Source organism: Gordionus sp. m RMFG-2023, chromosome 1 (genome assembly GCF_954871325.1).
Source record: "Gordionus sp. m RMFG-2023 chromosome 1, tfGorSpeb1-WG-v2, whole genome shotgun sequence".
Classification (NCBI taxonomy): Eukaryota; Metazoa; Nematomorpha; class Gordioida; order Chordodea; family Parachordodidae; genus Gordionus; species Gordionus sp. m RMFG-2023.
The window spans coordinates 21,355,972-21,376,577 of NC_088775.1; the positions used below are offsets into that span (position 1 = coordinate 21,355,972).

At 28.8% G+C, this 20,606-nt stretch overlaps 1 protein-coding gene across 1 annotated transcript; it reads left to right on the plus strand.

Annotated features, from left to right (window-relative positions):
* Positions 1-710: 710 nt before the first annotated feature.
* On the plus strand, positions 711-1,133 carry LOC135922871 (craniofacial development protein 2-like). The gene has a single exon (XM_065457378.1). The coding sequence runs from the start codon at positions 711-713 to the stop codon at positions 1,131-1,133; it is 423 nt and encodes a 140-aa protein (XP_065313450.1).
* Positions 1,134-20,606: the final 19,473 nt, after the last annotated feature.

Here is a 20,606-nt window from a genome sequence, read left to right on the forward strand (position 1 = left end):
ATTATTTTGTTATTTTTATCCAGGATTCAGAATATTATGAAGGTAATTAATTTAATAGTGAGTCAATGGGGTGACCTAATGGATTATGATGTAAGCTTGGAAACAGAAGGACACAGAGGACGCAGGTTCAATCCTGGTAAGGAGCATAAAAAATTTTAGGTTTTTCATTGATGACTGATGTGTAAAGACATATGGCAAGATGAATTTCGGAGCTTAGAGATGACACCCCGGTCACTGACAGGCCTGAACAGCCGGGTGCTAAGGATACTTGTCCAATAAACAAAATTAAGGAAACAAATGAAAATATAAATATGAAAGCTAGGGCGTTCCCTCCAAGGGACGCGCAGGGTAAAGGTCAAAGCAAAAAAGACAAGATTAGCAAGTTTGAATATTGGTACACTTAAAGGTAAAACAAGAGAATTGGCATCAATGTTGAATAAGAGAAAAGTTGACATAGCGTGCATACGAGACGAAATGGAAAGGTCAGAAGACTTTAATGATTGGAGATGGGTATAAATTGTACTATAATGGAATTCTTAGTAATAGGAACGGTGTCGGTATTATCCTCAGTCAAGATCTAATCTCCTCAGTAGTAGAAGTCAACAGGATCTTTGATAGACTAATGAAGATAAAACTCTGCATTAGTCAATCAATACTACACATCCTTTCAGTATATACTCCTCAAACGGGTTGCAAGGAAGAAGAGAAAGATGACTTTAGAGCTATCCTTGATGAACCCTGATGACCTAATCATAATAGGTGGTGACTTAAATGCACATGTGGAAAAAACAAGAGATAGCTACAAAAGGCATCATGGTGGTTTTGGATATGAAGAAAGAAATGATGAAGGAGAGCATATATTGAAATTTGCTCAAGCCTTCGACCTTGCTTTAACCAGCACCTACTATAGGAAAAAAGACAGTCATTTAATAACATATAGTGGTACAAGGAAAAGACAGATAGATTACATGCTAATCTCTCGTAGAAGATTAAAAGTTGTAATAGACTGCAAGATCATCCCAGGAGAAGAAATAGCCGCGCAACACAAGCTACTAGTCATGGATTTACACATCACAAGTAAATCCACTCAAAACAAGATAAAACTGGAACCATGCATCAAATGGGATAAATAAAAAACAATGACAGATGCCGCAATCAATGCAAAAAGAACTATGGTAGTGGAATGAAGAAGTACAAACCACTATACAGGAGAAAAAAAGCCCTTTATAAAATATGGTACAAATCCAAAAACACAGATGACAAGACAAGATACAAAAAATTCAAGAGAATAGCTACAAAGGCAGTGGCTAGGGCCAAATTTATGGTATACGATGACATGTATGAAGAACTACATACCAAAGAAGGGCAAAATAAAACATACAGATTAGCCAAACAGCGAGAAAAGAATTCTAGGGATATAAACGGAGCTCCGAAAGTAATCAAAAATAAAGATGGGAAATTGATAATAAAGGAAAATGAAATAAAGAATAGATGAAAAGAATATTTTCAGGAGCTTCTCAACTTTAATCCCCACATACTACATCTAGACGAACACTCCCCATGTCAAAACCTTATACCAAAAAACAACAAAGCTAGGGGTCCATATGATATTACAATAGAAAGCCTTAAAGGACAAGGAGATGATGGAATACATTTCTTCACAAATCTATACAATAAAATACTTGGAAATGAAGAGGTTCCTCAAAAATGGAGGCAGAGCTATCTAGTTCCTATCTTCAAAAATAAAGCGGATCCACACAATTGTCAAAAATACAGAGGCATAAACTAATGTCACACTGTCCAAAACTATATGAAAAAATAATAGGAAAAAGATTAAAAGACATAATCGAAATAGGAGAGACTCAGTTTGGCTTTATGCCTGGAAGATCAACAACTGATGCTATCCACGCAATTAAGCAAATGAGTGAAAAATATAGGGAAAAGAAAAAAAGGCTACACATGGTCTTTCTCGATCTAAAAAAGGCTTTCGATAGAATCCCAAGAAAACTTATCTGGTGGGCGCTACGTCATAAAAAGGTTCCAGAAAAATATATGGTCATACAACAATGGTCTGTAGCACAACAGGTACTTCAGCAGGCTTCACAATAGTCGAAGGAGTTCATCAAGGGTCGGCTCTCAGCCCACTTCTCTTCATTACAATAATAGATGTATTAGCACAGTCTATACCTCAAACAGTCCTGTGCAATATGATATTTGCAGACGATATTGTGATACCCGAATCAAAGGATGAAATGAAAGAAAGATTAGTGAGTTGGTTAAATATCCTAGAAAAGCACGGATTAAAAGTAAAAAGAGAAAAGACTGAATATATGGTGATAGGAGGAGATGAAACAGAGGGTATTGATAATGAATGGCAGATATCGGCAATTGAAAGCTGCAAATATTTGGGCTCCTATACAAACAAACGGCACAATAGAAAAAGAGATAAAGAGTAAAATTAATCAAGAGGGTGGTTAAAGTGGAGATCTTTATCTGAAGTGCTATTTGACAAAAGAATCCCACACAAATTAAAGGGAAAAATTTACAGTTCCATAGTACAACCAACTATTCTATATAATTGGAAACATGGCCAACAAAGGAATCAGACGAGAGAAGTCTACAAACTAAAGAGATGAGAATGCTGAGGATGATTGCTGGGTAACAAGAAAGGATAAAGTGCACAGTACAAGAATACTAAGTAGTTAAGGTAGTGCCCATTAAGACTAAGTTAATGGTAAACAGACTTGGTGGTATGGGTACACAATGAGAAGGCCTATGAATTATATAGGAAATAAGGTTGAGAGTTTGGAAGTGATGGGCAAACGTAAAAAAGAAAGGCCAAAACTTCAATGGGGCCATAAAGTTAGAGCCAATATAAAGAAGTATAAATTAAATAAAAGAGATTGTATGAATAACATAAAGTGGAGAGAGATGTTGAAGGAGCTTACCACCAGAAAAGGTGAAAGCTAAAGAGAGAGAAAAAAATTAATTTAATAGTGAATGTTATACATCTTTTAACTTTATCAGAATATAAAGATTAAATTAAGAAATTCATTTTGAAATTGCTTTAATCCTTTTCAATTTTTTAAAATTTACACGGTTATTATAGTACTACATTTTTAGAATAGATTTAGGAACTGTTATTAACTTCTAATTTAAATTTCTAATCAAATATAGATATCGGGACCCTTCCAATCGTAGGTAGAACCCAATAAGAATCACTATAAAATAAATTCTAAAATGGTGAGGCTAACTTTAATATTTATTTATATTATCAAAAACATATTTTTGGGATACTTTTTGTCCATGAACTTCTTATTGGTTCCAAAAATTTTATCATCCTGTATTAGGCATTTCTAATATTTTATTCAGTAGCTTGATTCGAATTTTAATATTAAATATAAACTTAAAATGATAACGCACTCCGCTCTATTTTCACACAAAAATTATATTGAACACTGTTGGAGAGCAAAAGTAGATTGCTACCTTTCTATGAAAAAATTTGCTTTTACTTTTTGAAATTTCTTTTTTTTTGAAATTTTTTATTTATTTATTTTTTTTTAAGATTAAAAAAACTATTTTATTAAATTAAAATAAAGAATGAACAAAATTTTAATTGGTAAACTATAACTTTTCTTTATATCGACAATTTATATCAAGGTAAGTTATAATAATATTAAAAAAAATATAATATTAGTAAATCACAATTATATAAAGTCATTAATTCTTGCCATTTTTTTATTGATTGAGATTCAAGTTTCCTTTTAGCGCTAACATTATAATAGGCAAAAATGGCCAAAGTCTATACTATGCATAGGATGTTCAATTACGGGGTTTCGGATATTGAAAAAATAAAGCTGAGATAATTGTATTTTACTATGTTTATGGCTAATAGTTGGCGTAGGTAGAATCCCTAGTTGGGATCCTCGGTCCTAGCAGAGTCCGTTTTCCCAGCTCTTTAAAGAAGTCTAGGGCATGAGAGCCGAACGACGTTAGAGTAGTGGCGATTAGTGGTAGGAATGTATAAATGGCGGGAAGAGATGGCGAATATTTAGCTAGTTTACCTCGGCATCTAGTATGGCATCTCTATTTATATTGGAAGGGCAAGAGGAACGATGCATGAGAAATTCCAAGTTAGGAATTCCCCCCCTCTTCCAAGGGATCATAGTCAAACCATCGGGCCGATAACCATCGGAATTGTAAAGGCCAGTAGGTTCGAGGGTTGATGGGATGCCGGCGGAATTTAAGGCCCTGGCAATGGTATCATTGCATTTTGAATGCCTAATGAATCTGCCTTTACAGCGCTTGCAGTGTAGAGAGTGACGGCCTTTGGAGTTGACCGACATTTGACAGAGGATACAATGGTAAGGTATTGCCATATCGCAATTCAGTCTAAGACCCATGGCGTGACGTAGCTCATCATTGCTTAGGAGCTGGTCAATGTTTCGGGATGGGAAAGCCTCAAGAAATTCGTATCCACTACCTTCGGAAATGGGGAAGAGTAGAGAATGATCCTCTGGTTGGCTCCTTTATTTAAGGAATGCAACTGAGTTGCCAACTAGAGGTTTATCCCAATCCTTCTGTAATGCCGGCGATGGAGGATCGACTAATGAGAGGGACTTCCATAGATAAATTGCCTGTAGGAGTAAGGGGTCAGGATGTTTTGTTAGTGTTTGAATGATAGGCTCGCAGGACAGGCGAGAGGATATGAACGCACTAACAGAAAGTAAAGAAGGTGACCTTATACCAATGCTGCCGGATTTGGTTGGTAAGGTACCCTGTAACCATGATAATTCCCCAAATTTAAGATTGAGGATATCTTCTGTTAGGCGTTTAATCTCCAGTTCGTGTGAAGCGAGGTTGACGTCATATTGAAAGATCCGTGACGCTCGGGGTGTATATAAAATTCTTGGAATTAAAAGATAGTTATTTAATAAGAAGAAAGCTTGGTGAGCTGGGAGGCAAGATAGTGTATCGCGCATAAGGGATATCTCTCGTAGAATATCGGCAAAGAACTTGATAAAGGACTCGTCTTTACCTACTGGAGATCCGAGATGTGTTAAAGCGTTCAATGGTGTATGATTGAACATAGTATCATGGTTAAGGTCAATGATTCCAAGAGGACAATATTCGCTTTTGTCTTGATTAACTCGAAGTCCCAAACTTTTCTCGCTGGATTTTATTTGGATTGCCTTCATAACTTCAGTCGGTGGGCCTTCATATAAAATATTAAACAATGAATTTAAAGAAATATATATTGAAAAATTTACTCTTGAAATTCTAACTTAAAATAGAATATACAATATGTTAAATATACAAAAAAATATAAATAACTATCAAAATAACAAATATGGTACAAAGCGAGAAGGAAATAAGAAGTAAAAAAAATTTAGGATAGCTTTTGGAAAACTATGAAGATTATGTAGTTCGCTTTAAGGATACCATTGGTCAACCTTTGTTGTAGGAAAAACCCATCTCAAAGTTTTTCTCTGACTTTATTAATTTGAGAGCCTTGATTTTTGAAGAATGCTAAGACAAATTTACTAAAAGTGATAAGTGTTTGGTCAAAATAATTGGTATGAAATATTGTTCGAAACTGAATAATATGAGATTTTACGATATTCCTTGTGGTCCAAGATGTTAAGGGCGTGGTTGGAGAGAGCCAGGGGGTCTATACAGCCCATACTTATAATTGAAAATTGAGTGATCTTAACAGACGTTTACTATCTGATCTGAAAAGAATAGAGAGTTCTAGTTTGGAAGGTATTTGAGGCCGATTTAAAAAAAGTAAATTTCAGAAAAATATTACCCACGTCTGAAGATTTAACCCATAGATAGCATAAAGGTTTTGACATCTATTAGCAAAATCTCCAGGCAGACTATATTTTTTAGACTAAAGATTGAGTTAGCCGTTTTAAAAATCGGCTCTAATTGAGCCATTTAACAACACAACTTCTAAGATATATTTTTATTAGTATTAAAGAAGAAAATATTCTTTCATAGATTGGTGTACTAATGAGTAGAGTTGCTAAATATAATAATCTACAATAGTCTAAAATTTGCTTAAAATTGTGTGAAGTATCTATAGAATTTTTTGGAACGACCATATTTAATCTTTTATATAATAGTTTGCAACCAGCTAGTAATGCATCATTGGATATTTTAACAACCTTACTATAAAAATCTGCCAAATGTAAAATTTTTTTTCTAATAAGATTCAGAAAGATTTTGAGTGATAATATTTGCAGATTTATGATTGCTATCTAATTAATCAAGAACCTTTCATTCATTTGAATTATTAAAGTATCCAAGAGGGGGATAAAATTTATTTTATAGTATTCTTCGACTGACTATATATATTGGAACAACGGGTTTGCCTTGCTTCAAGTGGATGTAAACAAATGTTAAATTCTTAGACCTCTGCTTTTGATAGAACAATAACCTAAAATTTAAGAAATTTATGCCATAATTTCTTTAAGTTCCAATAAAATGCTTTCCTATTCACATAGTCTCAATCCAATCGATGCCTTTTTGGATATATTTTACTTACTTTTTGCAGTGAAAAACTTCAAATAATTTGGTGGTAAATTTTAAAATTGCAGATATATATAATGCCAAGGAAAATTTGAAATCGATATTAATTCATAGAATAAATTAGTAGGTATTTATTTCTGCTATGATTATGTTAAATAAATGTAAATTAGAATATGTATGCGACAGGAGGAATGGTTATAAAATTTAAATTATTTATCATAAAAGAGTAATAATTTCGAAAAATATTTTAGCCTGCATCTGAATTTTTTTGATTTGGAGGAATTCTTCCCGCCTCTGCTCAGCCTCTGCACTTTGTTTCTGTCATCATAACCCCTTTTAAAATATTTATTCCTCAAGCCCAAACCTCATAAAAAGCTGGAATCTAATTTAGGTCAAACAGATCACCCGAAAGAAGGATTCTATCTTCGTCAAAAACTTGAAATTTAGTCATCAAATCTGATAGGGACTAGCTTAGCATAACTATAATGCTTGGTGTAATAATTAAACGTGAACAACGATTTATTTAGTAAAACAAATAATCAAAATTGAATTATATAAAAATGAAAGCGTGATGATTCAAAAAATGGTTTTTCGTACAGTATTTTTCACATATATATTGAATCAATTTATTAATAATAAAAAGAAAGTTAATTTATAAATTTTCCATTGTATTAACTCATAGCCGCTAACAATACACAAAAAGATAAATATATAATATACTAAATATCAAATTTTTATTGTCTTCTTAACTCATTTCCTTCTTGACCCTTTTTTTTTATCAGATCTCTCCCCTTCTTTTTTATTTATATATTATAAATTATATTTATATTTTCTTTATCACAACTTTACACTTAATATAGTTGTTTCACTCTTCGATTTACACTTTTAAATTCTTGTTAATGTATTCATTTTTATAGTGATTAATTAAATTGTTATATTATTAATTGATAATAAAAGAAACAATCAATCGAAAAATAAAATATTAATATGAAATTAACAAATATAAATTATCTAAAATTTATTAAATGAATTATTATCCATCAATAAAAAATAGGAAATTGATGTGGTTAGATCGACTTATGTTAAAGGCTTATATTGTCTCAGGTAAAAGCCTTCATTTAAATTTGTAACCATAGATCCTTGAAGAAGGCTAGAGAGTGAGTACCAAAAAAAGTTAGCGTTGTAACAATAGTTGGTATAAAAGGTTATTAAATAAAACGGGAGAATATTTGCAGATACTTCTTTCTGCGTTAACATTAGCATCATGGTTTAATTTGGAGGGTGCGAGTGTGTCTACACAGGAAAAATCCTAGGTTAAGAACTTAACACTCTTCCATGGTTGGATAAACTATCAGGAAATTTACAATCTGCGTTATAAAGTACAGTCGGCTCAAGGGTTGAAGGAATTCCAGCCGATTTCAAGGCACGATAGTGTCATTACATTTTGTATGTCTTAAGAATCTATCTCTACATCGTTTGAAATGTAGAAAATAGCGACCTTTCAAGAGTCAACAGGAGTTTGCCAAAGTGAGCATTAGTTATTGAAAAATACTTGATGATCATAGAGTGTAAAGAATCTTTAGAATTACAAGGTAACTTTTAGCAGGAAAAAGGACTGGTGCTTCGGGAGAGATATCATGCATTTGTTTAAGTTCCGGCGCTTTTCAAAGTTAACTATTTTTTTAAATATATATATTATAAATAAACATTTGTCATCTAGATCGTATCTGCGATATTTAACTTTAACCATCATGATTATTAATTTAAATATACTTGATCATTTACTCGACGATATTTTTCGCATAATAAAATATATGAAGGTTAATCTTATTTCTGATTTGAAGAATTTATTATTTATTTTTTTTAATTTATAAATTCATTGAAATATTAGATATTAATATAAAAATATTATCTTTTAGCATCCGGAATTTACCATTAAACCAGAATTTATATCGAGGCCATATTCTATGACAGTAGACTGGAAAGTTGAAAATCATCATTTAAATGATGGTTTTAATTAGAAAGCCAAGCCCTTCCTGGCCCCTACTCAGCCAGAAGGGGCTTCGGACCAGGCCCATTTTTTAAAAAAATTCGGCAAGAGCTGGGTCAGGCCTAATACTTTTTAATTCTGGCCGGAACAAGCTTAAATTTTTAACTTATTCTATTTTGCGAAATAAATTGATATATTTAAAAATTTTATTTCTGGTTGAATTTTTCGGTTAGGGCTTTTTGAGGCAAAATAGTTTGGTTTCGGCAGGCCTGACAAATTTTTTAAAAAGAATTTTGAGCCGCGCCATTCTTGGAAAATTAGCCCTATACAGATCACCTTCCAATGTAGGTATTTGTAAATTGATTTGCCTTAGTTAAAATGATTTTCGCAATTTTATTCAAATGGTAATTTATAAATGTTGGGAAAATGACTATACCACTTTTTGGTAAGGGGTGCCAAAAACTATCTTTAAACTTCCTCACCGTAAAGTTAAATGACTCGTTACAAGCATCGCTGTATTTAGAGGCAACACTACTTTGCGCCAGATAGAGTTTGAGACTTTCACTCGTTAAAAAAATTTCCCCTCTGCTCCGTCGCCCCTTATCTAATTTAAGAAATGGTATGTCTGTCATAAAAAATTTTATAGCTGGGATGCAAAATAAATCACAATAAATAAAGAATTAAACATTATATGATGAAACGTTAATCAATATATAGTTCATAAAGAGAAATTTAATCTTCTATGCAATTGGGTTTTTTTGTATTAGAATATTAAATCTCTATGTATATTATGTAGGTTTTTATTCTCCGTAATGAAGAAAATGCCCCCCCCCCCTTATGCTTGTACTAATTGGTGTTGGCAAAATTTACAGTAATTTTAATATATTTGGGAAACTCAAAAATATATTTCGACTAATTCTTGCATGTCGCTTCTTGTAGAATAATCTACCTAATCAATCATACCAAGATTTGAAATTAATTGGCCTTCAGATAAATTTATATACTCTGAATCAAAATGAACAAAATTTTTGATTTTTTCATTATCATTTAAATATCCTCAGAAGGATTTCTAGGTAATAGTATTGGTAAATTGGATATAGCCATTTGATGAATCATAAATCGTTCATGAATTTAAATCAAAAAAGTATCCAAAAGTGGAAAAAAGTAGTTACTTTGTAGTAATCTTCCATTGAGTCCATTTTAATATTGTAACGATTTATTACCAAAATCAGGAAATAGAAAACTAGAATGTCTATAAAATAAAAATTGCGCTTTTTTTCTTTCAAATTTTTTTTCCAGATAGACATTATACTTTCTAATATTTGGACAAAATCCTAGGGGACAAGTGTTATCATTTATATTAAAATATATATAGTAAATTTTCAAAATTAAAAGAAAACTTAAAATTTAGACATAAAAAAAATAGGTGGGTGGGCATTGATGATCTCTGGGTCAGGCCTAGTATGTTTAAGAAATGTTTGAACCAGATCAGATAAAACTCTATTGAAAATTTTTTCATTTAGGGTCTGGCTTTTCGGGATAAATAAAAAAAAAATCGTTTGGGATGGGGCCGGATATATATTTTTATATATCTTTCAGGCCGGGTTAGAAAAATTAGGCCCTATGCAAATCACAAGTAGATATTATATAATATTTAACACCAGTTGTAGCTATTTTAGAAAGAAAATAATTGTAAAAATATATATAGCTTATTTAGCTAATTATTTATTATCTTAATCTTAACTTTATTTAACTCAATAATTTCAAAATCTATCATATCTTTATCAATTTTCATATTTATTCTAGAGCTACTCGGTTCTATCATTACCTATTCCAGATATTCAAAAATATGATTATTAACGACAGGACTCTTTCCTTCGTTCAATAAATTAGACATTTCTCTTTCTCGAATTTTATTTCGGATGCTATCCACAATTATTTTTCTTTCAGCATTATCAGCGGCCAATTTGCTATCTATGATAAAAAAATCCCAATATTTATTACGAGATCCAATTTTAGTAATCCAATCCCACCCTATATTTTCTACATTTTTTTTTCTATCACCCATAAATCCAAACTTATAGTAGTATCATTGAAAACAGTATCACATCTGCTCTTACCCAAAACTTTAATTTAGGAGCCATCAAATTTTAACACACATATTTTCCTCTTCAATAATGCCAGCGGCATGTATTTATAAAAATTTTCTCTAGATAATGCTAGTCCGTATCGAACAACATGTCAAACATATGGTCAACCCTTAATTTAACCCGAGGACAAAGACAATGTTCATTCAATCTTTCAGTCATTAAAATTTTATATGTTTTAATCGGTTGATTAATATTTATTCTATGTAAAATTTTAACCTTAGAATCTAAATTCATGCATAAATTTAACTCGGAATTTAGAGGCTTTTTAACATCATTTATATGTTTTTTAACAATACTCATAGGATATTTTTCCCATTTAAAATTAATATAACCCCTATTCGGATTATAATGATATTTAACATTTTTCATTTTATCATCATAATAATAAATTTTATCATAATCACCCCCTTTATGAGAGTTAAATTCCCATTTATTAATATCGTACAATTTACAATAATCTTTTTTATTTATCAAATTCTTAGGATTTTTACCACATTATATTTATCAAATTCTTAGGATTTTTACCACATTATATTTATCAAATAATTTATTTTTATAATTTCCCGGCCTCTCGACCTTTATATGATTACACCCGCAATCATGTAGTCAGTTTACCTTATTTGACATCTCGGCTCAATTCGTGGCCACATTTCCCGATTTTTTAACATTTAAAACAAGAACGTGAATAATCATTATATGATTCCAACATTTCAAATTTGTTCGCGGCAATACCAGAAATTTTTCTTACATTCGAATTTCCATATACTGATTTTCTTAACGGAAACCAACACAAAAATTTTGTTCCTTTACAACACAAGTTTCCGCTTTATGTTTCTTATAACCACACCGGTTGCATATAATATTATTTAAAAAAATATTCCTCTTTACACCGAAATATTCACCAAATTTTGTATCCCTTGAAAAACCATTTTTTTCCATTAAGACCATTTTTGTCACATATCTGGCCTTTAACTAAATTATTACTCATATTAATCAATTTACATACTCCTGGTATATAGCCTTGGTTACTTCTTTTAATTCCTTTAATTTCTGGAGGATAACCAACTATCACTCTAAACGTTCCTATTCCCATTCAATTTTTTAACCACTTTTGGTTCACCATTTATAATTTCATTTAAAACTATATTTATAAATTACTTTCCCATTGTTTTATTCAAATAATTATCCGATGCCACCGCATCTTCCTTCATTTCATTTATACATTTGTCCATAGGTATTACCATTTTTAACCTGTTCCTTCAGTTTATTGAACACCATATCTAATTCATAGTTAATACCCATTTTACTAACAGGAACAGTTTTACATTTTTTTTCTACATTTCTTTATCAAATGTTTACCAATTATGAATAATATATATATATATATTATGAAAAATAACAACACTGTAAATAAATGATCGATTAAATCAAATTCATTAAACCTCTTATTAACACCTTTTTACAATACAAATCTTTATGGAAGAAAACCTTGCTAAGCATATTAGGCCTATTATCATAAAAAATTAAAAGCCATCTCATTGTTTTTTTTTAAAAAATCACTTTACAAAATTTTTAGTAGCATTGTTTTGTGTTTAATTTTTATTTTGAATATATATATATATAATTTCTTTTTACCTTTGAGTTTTGGTAAACCACAATTACCTGGGATAAGTATCCTGGTTAATCCGGTGTAACGTGTGAAAGTGATTACCGTGAGATTTCGAATTCTCACACCATCAAAATCTCACGACTGACACCGTGTGAAAGGGATTTCATGAGATTTTGATTTTTATCGCTTCAAATACATTGGGGGCCATTTAAATCATCAAAATCTCACGGCTATTCAATATTTCAAAATCTCATGGATTTTTTCAAAATCTCATAGATATTTTTAAAATCTCGCATTATTAATTTAAAAATACTTTTAAAACGTCAGATTTGAATGAGGCTGTCAAATTAGAAATATTTCTATATAATACAATTTAATTTGAAATTCTTTTTCATTATGAAGTAAATTTTTAACAATATATTTTTTATTTCAGAAATATTTTAGCTCAAATTATAATGATATATATGACTTCCTAAAATGTTCTAAAGTTCCAGTGCACCGCCTTCAAGATTATAGAAAATCAATTATTCTATGGGGAAAGTCAATTTTAGATATGTCATGATTAATTTATTAAAATTTGCCATTATAAGTTTAATGCAATATATTATTTTTTAACATTGAAAAATGCTCAGGCCATTGATTATTATCTTTTTTTCATCTAAGATTAATTATAGCTGCAAATGTAAGTGTATATATATATGTGTAATAACATTTGATAAAATTTTACATATAGTCATTATTAATGCTATTTTACAACTAAAATTTAATTTAGATTATAACATAAAGATGAAAAGTAAATGTTAGATACTTTTATTATAATGTATATTGGGCTTATAAATGATTGCATAATTAATTTATTAAAGTTAGGTATTGAAATATATACAACTAAAATTGTAGGACAAAATTAAGTGCAGTTTATTATTCTAGCCATTGATTATATATATTTTTTCTGCATCACAAATATTATTATATATATAATTTAATGATATTTTAGAAGAAAGAAAAGTTATACTGACAGGAGATGAACAAAAAAAAATAATTAAAACAATACATGAGGGGGGTGTCTACAGTTGCGGGTATTGCTATGGGAGGGCATCTGGGGATTAATAAAACTAATCAAATAATAGCTGAAAAGTATTGCAATATTCTTTTAATTATTTTTTTAAGCTTTTATTGGTTGGGGAGCAATAAAAGTGTTAGAGAGTTTATCAAATCCTGTGAGGTTTGTCAAAAATCAAGCAGTCGTTTTGATAAAACCTCAAATGTTTTGCACAATATTAAAGTTGTGCCAAAGTCTTGGTATCAAATTGGCATCGATTTAATCCAGATGCCAGAATCCAAGGAAAAATACAAATATATTTTATGTGCCATATGCTATTTTTCAAAATATTTAATGGCTATTACTATTAAGGATAAAACAGCTAAATCTGTTGTAAAAGCCTTATACATCATTGTCAATACCCACCAATGCTATGAAGTAATAAAATAAAAATACCAATTTTAACTGAATTTTATTATATTAATATATATTTTTTTAAATTTAATAAAATTAAAAAATATATTTATTAAAGATTCAGATAAATGATCAAGGCAGGGAATTCTGTAACAATGTTTGTACAGAATTCCATAAATATTGTGGGATTGTCCAGAGAGTAACCTCAGCCTACCACCCACAAGCAAATGGTTTGGTTGAGCGAGTTAACAGAACAATCCAGAACCGAATAGCAAAATCGGTTTTGGATATCCCAACTGACTGGCCAGATGCTTTGGTAGGGGTGTGTGGCCCCTACAATTCTTGCATACACTCTTCTACGGGATTTTCGCCCTATGAACTGATTTATGGTCAGAAACCACGACGCCCTCTTGTAGAAATAATTTTTAATGTTATATTTTTAATTATTATTTAGTTACAAAACAAAATTGAGGATGTATTAGCCTTTCCAGAGCTTATGGCAAAAATAACAATTTATCATTGTTTAAAAGAAGAGTTAGAAATTAAAATGGCTCATCTTAAAAAAATAACGGAACTGGCTATACAAAATATTGGTATAGCCCAGCTTAAACAAAAAAAGGATTACGAAAAAAGATCAAATGGTTCTAAATCTTTTATTTTGGGACAAAAGGTTCTTGCTTGGAACCATAATAGGTCAGATAGGAAAGGGGGGAAAATGTTGAACCCCTGGATAGGCCCTTATTTGATCAATAAAATATTTGATAAGGCAAGGTGTATATGAATTACTAACCACGAATAATCTCATATTAAAAACAAAATATAATTTATCCAATTTAAAAGAATTTATTGTAAGAAACAATGAATATCCAGATGAAAATGGTAATGATTTTTAAAAAATTACATTTTTTATGAAGTAAAAAAAATATTTTTAGATACAAAAATTAATATTTAATAACTTTATAATTATTTTTAATGTTTTTATTATAATTAATGCATTGCCTTTAGATAGTAGTTCCCATGGCCTTTATGATGAAATTATTCCACTTGCTACAGAGTTTGTTGATCCAAAGTCTCCCAGAGGTATTGTATATAGGTTATATTTGAATTATTTTTTTGAAAATAAAGCAGCACGTGTGTTACTTATAGATAGTGGTTCCCAAAATGTTGAGTTTGAAGATAAAAATATTCAGCTTGACAGGGATTTTATCAATCCAAAGACTCCCATAGGTAATGTTATTTCTGATATATATTTGATTTATTTTTTAATTTATTACGTATACAGAATTGGATGATGAAATTTTGATAATAAATAAATTAGAAAATATCCCTAGATATTTTTTTCCTACAACAAAGGTATGGAAAAAATATCATGCTAAAATATATGGTCTAAAGCCTCCCAAACGTTGTCGGGATGTAGAATGGGAAACAACTTGGTAAACCCACCATCCTGGTGCAAATTGAAGGTGATACGAATTGTTTTTATAGGTTAAACATATTAATATAAAATTTCATTTTATTCTACTTTTTTAGGGCGATTAGTGTAGAGCTTACTGGAGCTCAAAATTCCCATGATATTCTCAGGCAATGGTTGGCACAATTTATGCTAACATCCGAGATGGGAAAGGTAATTGATAATTATCTTTACGACACGAACAAAAAAATAGACATAAAAACTTATGTCTTAAATAATGTAATGACACAGCAGATGTGGGCTTCTGACACAGAAGTCAGGGCGACGGCCACAATGTTAAATACGGCTATTTTTACTTATATAAAATATAATGATAATTTTGTATGGGCCCGATATGACCCATTTTATATTCGCGACAATATTAAAATATTTAATAATAATTTTATTTATATAAAAAATAGGATGAGTCATTTTGAAAATGTTTTAGATTGCAATTTATCTTCCATCTAATCACTATTTATTATTTTTATTAAAAAAAAAATTTTATATAAAAATATATAAAAATATTTCATTCATATTATAATTTATCGCCTTATATATATATTTTTTATGAAAGTTGTAGTTTATAAATAATATTCAATTACATTCTGATATGCAATATATGATAATAATTATATTTTTCCATGATGTTTTTATTAAATTTAAAATTTTGTATAAATATTTATATCAATAAAGTTCTTCGTCTATTTTCTTATACCAAATAAAGTTTTATCTAATATCTGTGACCCAATTCAGTACAAAATAATATAGAGATGAATTATCTTTAAAACATTATATTAGGTAAACAAAATAAGCATTACGATTAAGCCATTTAGGCTAAGAATTTATCTTACTGTTTCTTTGCAGTGATTTTTAGAGGGTTGGGTAGAAAAGGCGGTTTGCCTCTAGTAAATTTTCTGTCATATATGAGCTTTGTCTAAATTAATGTCTATCGAGAAGATGTACTTTGTATAAGAAATATCATGGGATCGGAGTATTTGATTATTTTATAAATTTCATGTTGTGTAAATTAGCTTGTTAGTAAGGATCTCTTCCCTACCTAAATATTGCTAAACTTTAATTATGATATTGATTGGAGCCTCCTATCAATAATCTGAACTAGAGGTCTAGATTGGGTGGTTTTTTCGCCCTTAAAAAATATTTTCAACATTGGGCGAGAGGGTTAAAAAATATGGGAGAATTGATATTTTCAGGCGAAATGAGCAGAACAGTAAATAGTTTTTCATAATATTCCATATTATATGTTTAATTAAAAATACATTAAAATAAATAAAGAGCCAAACCAGCCATAAAATAATTTTAAAACAAAATATATATAAAAATAATTATTAGTGAGAGCGAGGGCAGGTTAAATAAATCTTTTCGCTAAAAACCCGCCCATTACAGACCTCTAATCTGCATATCTTATCACACACTATTTGGTATGATATGCAGACTAAAAATATAAATTTAAAACTATAGAGAGGCGGCGACTATTTAGATAAGATAGATAAAAAAAAACAATTTAAATAAAAAATGTACTCTACATGGATTTGAACACGCATTTTGAGGATAGGTAATGTAAATCTTACTAACTAGACTACCCACCACACCTTGTAATACTTAATTTTATTTGTTATATATAATCTACTTTTTAATTAAATTTATATATATCAAAAAGAGAAATTTTATTATATTGTTAACTTTAATGATGTTAAAATAAAGATGAGCTCTTGAAATGAAACAATATATATTTTACAAAGCATTACTAAAATATTATTTTAAAACATTGTTAATTGTGTTGTTTATTCAAATTTGTGAAATAATTTATTTTGATGTTAATTGATTATTAATTTAAATATCTATTGAAATGTTTTAGTATATATACCAGTTGATTATTATACACATCATTATTATTATTTGATTTTTAAAAGTAGAAATAAAATTAATATAAAACACAAATTATAACTTGTTTTTTTCTTGTTTTCTTCATGGCTCCCCGGTACGTTTTTGTAAAAAAAAAGAAGAAAATATATAAAATTTGCCTAAAATTAAAAAAAAAATTAAATTAAATTCGAAGGACATGACTCGTTTTTAAAAAAAATAAATATATAGTCAAATATTATTCTGATATATACATATACAAAAGTGAGCTACCTATTGAGATGACTACCTTATCTATTGATATGACTACCTATTGTGATGGCTACCTATTGAGATGACTGCTTAACCTATTGAGATGACTACCTATTGAGATGACTACCTATTGAGATGACTACCTATTGAGATGACTACCTTAGATGACTACCTTATCTATTGAGATGACTACCTATTGAGATGACTACCTATTGAGATGACTACCTTAGATGACTACCTTATCTATTGAGATGACTACCTATTGAGATGATTTCCTTATCTATTGATATGACCAAGAATCATACCTTAGCACGTTCTTTCATGCAAAAAGCTTCTTTCTTCATGGTGTCCTGGCTCTGGATGTTGGACTGGAATATGATAACCAGCACCTAACCTAATGTGACAACCTAGAAAGAACTAATATGGAAGTTGGACGTTAGGTTATGAATTCTATATTGTGAGACCAATGATGATTACTTATTATTCTAATCCACGTAAGAAGAAAAGTTATTATAAATTAAAATTTTATGCCGAGATAAAGGCATGTTGTACTTATTAAAATAACTTAAATGTAAATCAATAATGGATATATTTGAACACATAAAAAGCCTTAAAAAAATTATTTACTTAATTTCTTAGTGAAATATTGATATTTTTTTGATTTCTTGTATGATGACCAATTGTTGTAAATTAACTAAACCTAAAGATGAATTTTTAGATATGATTAAAAATAAACCATTAAAAATCCTAAACAAGAAGATAAAACTTTAATTTTAAATATATTAAAATGTAATTAAAACATGAATTAAAAGGTTTAAATCACATGATTGATTTAAATAACCCTTATAAGTAATACTTAATATGATAAAAATTTTTTGAAATAAAGCTTTTGAAGACAAGTTATGTAACATCTTCATTTTAGATAAGTATTTAAATGATGTGAGATCATTTTCTAAAAATTATCTTATGAAGAATTTTTATTAAAAATAACACTTTTTGAATTAAAACTAGGGTGTGAAATTTAAATTTTTTATTTAAAGAGAGGGAAATGTGAATAATATTTTATTTGCTATTTTATTTGCATACCTCGGAAATTGAAAATAAATAAAAATAAATTAAATATTAAAACGCAACTTAAATTATTAAAATAAAATATTAAAACGCTACAAATAAAATATTAAAACGCTACTTAAATTATTAAAATAAAATATATAAAACGCAAAATTTAAAAAAAAACGCGAAATTTTATATAATCTTTTTTGATTTATCATTCTTACGGAATTCTACATATTTATCATTCCATACTCCAAAATTTTTATTCCAAATTCTTTTTTCCAAATTTAAAATTTTATTCCATATTCCATATATTCAAATTTGATCAATTATTCCTTATGATAATGATAACGTACAACAATTTTAACAAACCTACGAAAACGTATGGACTCACGCGACTCAGACAGACTTATGCGCCCACCGAGCAGCAACTTGATGCTTTGTCGAGGAGGGGAATGTTAATTGTGTTGTTTATTCAAATTTGTGAAATAATTTATTTTGATGTTAATTGAGTATTAATTTATTTTGATGTTAATTGAGTATTAATTTAAATATCTATTGAAATGTTTTAGTATATATACCAGTTGATTATTATACACATCATTATTATTATTTGATTTTTAAAAGTAGAAATAAAATTAATATAAAACACAAAGTATAACTTGTTATATTCTTGTTTTCTTCAAACATAGATTATAATTCTATATTATATTTTATATCCTTAACTTTAATGATGTTCCTTGATTTTACAGCTCTCATTATTCGACTTAATGATCTTAAAAAAATAAAGATGAGTTCTTAAAATGAAACGATATATATCTTGCAAAGCATTATTAAAATATTATTCTAAAACATAGATTATAATTTAACAGTTAGGTTTTATACCATTATTGTCTCTATATTATATTATCATTTAAATTCATGTCATGAAAATTTTTGCTTTAGATTTATCGCTTCAAAAACATTGGGGGCTATTATCATCTAAATCTCACAACCCATCCGTGTGAAAGTGATTGCGTGAGATTTCGAAATCTCACAGATCACTTTCACACGTTACACCGGCCCGGATTTTTTTTCCAAAAAAATTAAAATCCCAAAAATCTAAATATTTTTGACTAAACTGAGAATGACATCTTAACTCAAAAAATAATGACGGAAACTTAAATTTTTTTTCATTTTATGTTTATAGGAGTAAGTTTACACAAAATGAGTCAAAAAAATAAAACATTTTTAAAATCCCAAAAATCTAAATATTTTTGACTAAACTGAGAATTGACATCTTAACTCAAAAAATAATGACGGAAACTTAAATTTTTTTTCATTTTATGTTTATGTGAGTAAATTTACACAAAATGAGTCAAAAAAATAAAACATTTTTAAAATCCCAAAAATCTAAATATTTTTGATTAAACTGAGAATTGACATCATAACTCAAAAAATAATGATGGAAACTTAATTTTTTTTTCATTTTATGATTATATAGCTTGTACCAAATAAATTAATCCAAAGTAAAAAATTATGCTCCTATTATTCATATTTTTTTTAATTAAAAACTAAAAAAAATTTATATTACGCCATCTAACGGAAATATATTTATGATTTTTAAATTTATTATGGATGTTATATTTTCTATGTAACATATCTGTTCTATACATATTATATAAATTTATGGACTACAATTTCCTCTATATTCTATTTTATTTATTTAGATAAAATTAAATTGGATAAATTTGATTTACAAAATAAAAACGTTTATTTTATTTATAAAATAAAATTGATAAGCTATAAAATAAACATATATTTTACCTCTCCATTCGCAGTTTACCTGTCAATTCTCAGTTTAGTTACACCGAAGAGAGATTAAATTATTTTTTTTGAACACATATTAGCAACATTCTTTTTCTTAATTATAAAACATTTATTATTTAAAATAATCTATCTCCATCAATATTATAATAGCTATAATTTAAAATTGATAGCTGTTGTAGCTATAATTTAAAATTGATAGCTGTTGTTTAAATTTATAAAATTATTATACTGTAAATGTCTGCTTTTAAGGCAGGTGGTGAACATCATTATGTCATTAGTTATTAAGAAATAAAGAGAGATTAAATTCTTGGAATACATGAATACATATTAGCATTATTTAATTACAATAGATCTGATTAAATTTTAAAATAAGCAAACTCCATCACAAATTACAATAGTATTATGTCTATAATGTAAAATTG